This window comes from Eurypyga helias, unplaced genomic scaffold (genome assembly GCF_000690775.1).
Source record: "Eurypyga helias isolate BGI_N326 unplaced genomic scaffold, ASM69077v1 scaffold23828, whole genome shotgun sequence".
Taxonomy (NCBI): domain Eukaryota; kingdom Metazoa; phylum Chordata; class Aves; order Eurypygiformes; family Eurypygidae; genus Eurypyga; species Eurypyga helias.
Window position 1 is genome coordinate 13286 of NW_010266577.1, and position 6439 is coordinate 19724.

The 6439-nt window shown below is 51.4% G+C and overlaps 1 protein-coding gene across 1 annotated transcript; it reads right to left on the reverse strand.

Annotated features, from left to right (window-relative positions):
- On the reverse strand, positions 1-6122 carry P2RX4 (purinergic receptor P2X, ligand-gated ion channel, 4; the record flags this gene model as incomplete). Its single annotated transcript, XM_010157162.1, has 11 exons — positions 1-33; positions 719-814; positions 892-957; positions 1044-1137; positions 2547-2683; positions 3024-3165; positions 3270-3389; positions 3517-3613; positions 4095-4167; positions 4262-4333; positions 5975-6122. Coding segments are annotated over 11 exons (1078 nt in total), but the record flags the coding sequence as incomplete, so codon positions are not given.
- Between the last annotated feature and the right edge of the window lie 317 nt (positions 6123-6439).

The following is a 6439-nucleotide window of genomic DNA, read 5'->3' on the forward strand; positions in this document are numbered from 1 at the left end:
TCAGGAGTTTGTTCCATACGTCTCACTGACTCCCTGCAAGGATCGGAGATGACAGTTCTATGCCAGAAAAACTCTTCGTTCTTCCCCTTCCTCTCACATGTAACCCTCTGCGCAGGCAAGTTACCCTCCACCCCCCAGACTTTACATTTCCAGTGCCACAAGGTCTTTTCGTTCAGAAATCCACCCTCTGCAGCAACACTTCCCACCAAGCACAGGGCTGCAGGGAACCCTCAGCACCAGTCAGGCACCCCCACTACCCAACTCAACCCTCCTACTGGCCAAAGGGATCCGGGGGGCGTAGCTGTGCCTGTCAGCATACTGGCCTTAGAAAATACCAACCCCTTGAATGGGTTCATTAGCAGCAGCAGGAAGCCCCAGAAGGGATTTGATGGGCACAGAGCTGTCGCCTGCAGCTCTCAGGAGGCAACTGCCAAGGACTGCAACCCAAAAGGGAGGTGCAGTGGGAACATGACAAGTTCTTGAACATATATTTCTCTCTCCAAGAGTGGTTGCCTAGGAAACATGACAATATTTGTTTCTAGTGTTCCTCCCTTGCAACAGCTTTGAGGTAAAAACTAGCTGCTCTGACAAAGTTTCCTCAAAGCTGTGGTTCAAAAATCCCCATTTTATGTGGCCTTTTTACATCCTGTTTCAGGATCTCTCCAGAGGCAGCAGAGGAAGCAACTCTGACTTTCACTCTGCCTTCACTGACACCTACCAGTTCATAATCCTCCACATACTTGTATTTCTTCTCCCGGTAGTAGTATTTCTTCTTCATGCAATACAGAACAACGACGTCACACAGCACTGTTGCCTAGAGGGAGAATGAAAGAATGATCCTCAGGACTGAGGCGCTGATCCAGAACTGAGTCCCACTGCGGTGTCACTTACCACCCCAAACAGCGCTAAGCCAGAGCCGATGTTAATCATCGTCGGAATTACATCAAATTTTCCTGCCTAAAAGACAGTTACAAGGGTGAATCTGTTTTCCCGCATCTCTGATAGCCCCCACATCAAGATCACCAGGAATTATGTCACCCTACCTTTCCAAACACTATGATATCAAAGCGGATGCCATAGGCTTTGACAAGCGTCCGTGATTCAGTGCCATTACTGTCCTTGTAGTATTTTGCAAACCTGGAGAAAAGATAGGTCGGAGCTTAGCTGGAAATTATGAGGTTCCTGAGGCGATCATGCAACATATCCAGGTGTGTCTCCCATCCGAAGAGGACTGGTACCTCCAGGGACAAGCCCCAAACGACGGAGGGCATGCAGGCAAGCACATATAGGAGAAAGCCCAGGACAGGCGAATTTAAGACAGCATAAGCCAAATCAGGGAGCTTGCAATGCACAGGAAAGGGAGGAAATTATTTTCAGTAGGGGTGCACAAGGACAGCCATGGAGAAATTCAGCTGCGCATGAGAATAGGCCCGCTCAGCCAGGCGAGCAGGAAGCTGCAGGAGCGCAGGCAGCCACGAGAGGGCAGGGCCGGGAGCAGGCAGCACAGTCCAGCCTGGCACGCAAAGGCTCTCCCTTGGCCCGCACAACGTGACTGGCAGGCAAATAACAGGGAAAAGGGATGAGAACAAATAAGTGAGATCAGACTTACTACACCACATGGTTGACTAAGCCAGGAGGAAGCAGAGAAGTAGGTGGAAGAGAAGAGGAAGGGCTGGTAATGGGTTGCACCACGGCCTGGAATTAGCAAGAGCGCTTCAGAACCCGCACCAGCCAGGCTGCGATATCCTCCAGCCAGTCTCGCCGGACACCCCAATACCTACAGGCCTGGCACCTCCCAAAAACACGCCCGTGCCATCTGCATGACAGCAGCTTCTCAGCGAATTCATTCAAGTTCTCCCAAAAGAGATCCCCTGTGCTAAGTGGGAGCTGGTGTTTCTAGAAACAAGAGGAGCCTTGAGCTGTCTTTCCTCACGAGCAGGACTGTTGTGAGAATCTTGGCAAGGTGGTCAATCATTATAGCTCCGAGGCTGGACGCAACCAGCTACCCAGCTCTGTGCTGGCAGTTTTACTGGAGGTGCTGGACCTACCTATACTGGTCAGAACACGTATGTGGCGTATGCCAGGATATTCCTGGTGCAGATAAGGACTTCAACTGACACAGCACTTTCTAGAGACTAGTTTTAACTCTCATGCAAAGCAAAGGAGGGGCTTCAGCCTCTCACCCCTACACCTCAGCCCCCTCAAACACTGCCCTACCGGCACACCCCAAAACAGTCAGTTCTCACACTGCTGTGCCACGGGAGGCTGGCCCAAACGGTCACGCAAATGCTGATGCAAATGCGGCTCAGACACTCTGACGCAACCAGTGGAGCAGCACCAACCTTCCCCCCTGCTGTGGTTCGCACACAGTGAGGAACTGACCTGCTCTATGTGTTACAGCATCAGAGAAACTCTCCAAGACTTACAGCACTGTCGAAAGTCCAAGGACTGCCCACAACTGCCAGAGGGGTGCAGGCAGCCCATGACACTGTGTCAGCGGCAGATAGAGCCACAGGGACACCACGTGCCCTCCACAGCCACATTACCTGAAGTTGTAGCCAGGCGAGACGGTGTGGGCAGAGTCCCTGTTGTCGAGGCGCCGGAAGGAGTACTTTGGCACGCAGTGGGAAGCAGCTCTGTCAAGGTTGCAGTCCCAGTTGATCTGCAGCGCCATGACTCCACCCTGCCAAGTGGAGGAGAGGAGAAGGTGAGCAGCCCAAGTGCCTGGCCAGCCCAGTTCTAGGCTCTCTGCTGCCCAGAACCCCGATTTACTGACCCTTGTCCCAGCCCCAGTCACACACTCAACCCCTGTGCAAAAGAGGCAACTGCAAAAAACCCCCCCCCACACAAGCCAAGGCCAAATATTTAAGTAGGATTGATTCCAGTCCCTCTGGCCAGAGCAGCTCTCCATTCTGCAGCTACTCTGTGTCCTGTGGCTCATGCCACAGGGCGGCGGAGGGGGACAACCACCTACCGCTCCCCTTCTACACCACTGAGGTCCAAGAGAGGGGTCTGTCAAATACCTCCACAGCCATTTCCTGGAAGTTCTGCCCTGCAGCTTCAACTATTTTCCCTAAGCGAAAGATAGGGCAGAAGGGATCTCTCTGGGAGTCATAGATGCAGTTCTTGAGGTAGGTGGAGTTGATCGTGGGGAGGATGTTTCGCCTACAGGGGAATAGAGAGAAGATCTGTTGCATCTTCTTCCACCCCTCCAGCTCCCCTTTACTGTCCAGGAGAACAGACAGTGCAATGCCCCAAACACTACTTACTTGCTGAAGTTGAACTTGGGGTACCAAATGTTGTTCTTCACCAGAATGGTGAAGTTCTCAGCTTCTAAAAATACAAAAGAGGAAAAGCAAGTTTCACTTAATATTTTCACAAACAGGACTCTGCAGGGTCCTTGGTGATCACCTCTTCAGCTTTTCCCAACAGTACCTCATAGGGAAAAACAACAGCTGCATACTGCCAGCCTCCACTCAGGAGGGCCACCGCAGGGCAGGAAGACAGAGCACTCACTTGGGTATATGATGATCATCCTCCACAGGGCACCACGCAAAGATTTCACAGGTCTTAATGCTGCTGTTGTAGGGTACACACTCCCCAGTCTGGATGCCTGGAAAGACATGTGAATGGAGGTACTACCAAGCAAAAATACAGAGGCAGTCTTTGCCCTGAGGTATCTTCTCACTCCAGAAGGTGAAAACAATCTGCTCAGAAGTGAACTCCCAGTACCAAGAGCCCTGTTCTCTTCCAGTGCAATCTGTAGTGCAATTTCAGAGAAAGAAGCATCAGGTCCTTTTTCTGAGTCAAATCTTCATCTATGTGAAATACTGCTTCATGGACTCAAGGTCTTGAAAAAGCCCTCACACTGCTAACTCACCAAAGCACCATCTATCTAGCATCCACCCAAGACAGTCTAAGCCCATCTGCTCTCCCCACAGAATAAAATCTCATCTTCCCTTTCAGTTCTCTTAGGTGTAAGAGAATGAGAACAAGGAAACTGAAGTGAAACGCTGCTTTCTTCACAGGAGGGAAGGCATAGCACAGAGGTATCACAGCAGAGACTGAAGGAGCCCTTGCAGCAGGCTTCTTACCATTGCTGTGGGTGCTGACATATCCTGGAACACAGTTATTCTTCACCGTGCACTCTGTTTTATCATCTGGATACTGGAGAGGAACAATAATTACACCAAACTCCATAAAATCTGTCCCCTGCACTCCCACCCACACAAGGCAGGATTACAGCAGATCCAGTACCGACCTCTGGGCAGTGGCCTTGATGCTGGTTCGGTGTGAGTATCACATTGGTCATGACAAACACAGCGTTCTCCTCCTGGACATGCAAAACAGTAAGGAAATTTCAGAGAGACAGTCATAGAATCACAGACTGGTTAGGGTTGGAAGGGACCTTAATGATCATCTAGTTCCACCCCCCCTGCCATGGGCAGGGACACCTTGCACTAGACCAGGTTGCTCAAAGCCACATCCAGCCTGGCCTCGAAGACATCCAGGGATGGGGCATCCACAACATCTCTGGGCAACCTGTCCCAGTGCCTCACCACCCTCTCCGTGAAGAACTTCTTCCTGATATCTAATCTAAACCTCCCCACTTTCAATTTAAACCCGTTACCCCTTGTCCTGTCACTACAGGCTCTTGTAAAAAATCCTCTCCCAGCACCCTTGTAGGCCCCCTTCAGATACTGGAAAGCTGCAATGAGGTCTCCTCGGAGCCTCCTCTTCTCCAGGCTGCACAAGCCCAATTCTTGCAGCCTTTCATCATAGGAGAGGTGCTCCAGCCCTCTGAGCATCTCCGTGGCCCTCCTCTGGACTCGCTCCAAGTGGTCAATATCCTTCTGATATTGAGGGTTCCACAGCTGGATGCAGCACTCCAGGTGGGGTCTCACCAGAGCAGAGTACAGGGGCAGAATCCCCTCCCTCGACCTGCTGGCCACGCTGCTCTGGATACAGCCCAGGATACGGTTGGCTTTTAGTCTACAAAGAATATCTAAGGCACTGCCCCAAATGTCTTTGTCGACTGAGGCCAGGTGGCCCCGCAGAGGGGACTTGCTTTGGACATGCTGGTGTAGCGCTAACGGAGCAGATTCCCACATGTATTGCCTCATGCCCGCTGCCTTTAGGCAGAGGAAGGAGTGTGGGACTAGCAACCCTTTCTGTCCTCCCACTTGGCCCAAATTTCCTCATTCGCATTATGAAAACAGAAATCACACAGCTCCTCAGGGGAGTTGTAAGGCAGGAGCAGAAATAAAGCTGCAGCTGCAAATCTGAGCACAACTCCCACTCTTTTTTTTTGTTATCTATCTATTAGAAATTTGACCAGTCCTGGTTTATTTCTCCAGGCAGCATAATTTCCGTTATTTTCGGATCTGTATGATTTGGGATCTGTTGTTTGCTTCTGCTCCACTGAAACGCAAATATGATCCCAGCCAAAATCTCGCTAAATCCGTCACTTTTTTCTGCACCACATCCCACACAGACAGGGTGACCCAAAACTAGCAGCTTGGCCGTTCCTGCCAACCCCAAAGGCCGGCACACATTGCCCACACAGTGCAGATACATACAAGACACAGTCAATCAGTAACTACAGCAATAGCTCCTGCTCAGTTCCGGATCAAGTGACTTGCAGGCTATTCCTGGGGTTTCTGCCAACAAGATAACCTTGAATTGTTTGCTTTAGAAAGCAGTAAGAAAGCAGACGTAGTTATTGTTGCAACTTTTTCCTGAAGTCTTCAAAATTCTCCCTCCTACACAAGCACACACACACTTTTCTTGAAACAAGCTTCCCCTGGGGCTAGCGGTGCAGGTGCTCAGCACGATCTGCGATAAAGCAAAGCTGCTTCATCCTCTCATACCAAGCCCACTCTGGAGGTAAAGCTGCTCCAGACCTCAGTGGACTTTGGCAGAGCAGTTGCTGTTCGATAGAAAACCCTCTCTCTGCATGTGAAAGTGAGGATACCTGAGGAGGGATGACATAGTCAGCTACATCCCAGATCCTGGCTCCCAAGGTGGATGTGTTTGTCAGCGTTACTCCTTTCACCTTTGTGGTTACAGAACTGACCACAGAATCTGTTTCCTGGTAGCCCTTCTCCCACAGAAAGACCCAGCTGAAAGAGAAGGATTGCAAGAAGGAAACAACGACCAACGGATGAGCACCATGAACCAGCACAGGCAGTGGGACTTCTCCTTTTTCCATGTGTCACCTGACAGGGCCTGTCCGGAGAGTTTCATAGTGTTTTCCCATTTTTCCCCCAGCGAGGTGTGGCAGGGTGTAGTTACTGCCCTTCTGCACACCCCGGCGGGATGCATGCCGCCCTCCGGGCCGGTCTCCACTCCCGAGGGCTCCTGCCCGGCCTGCAGCCCCCTCTCAGCCGCCCTACAACCGCAGCTGAGCCGTCCCGCCTGCCACCACCGGTGCTGGCGC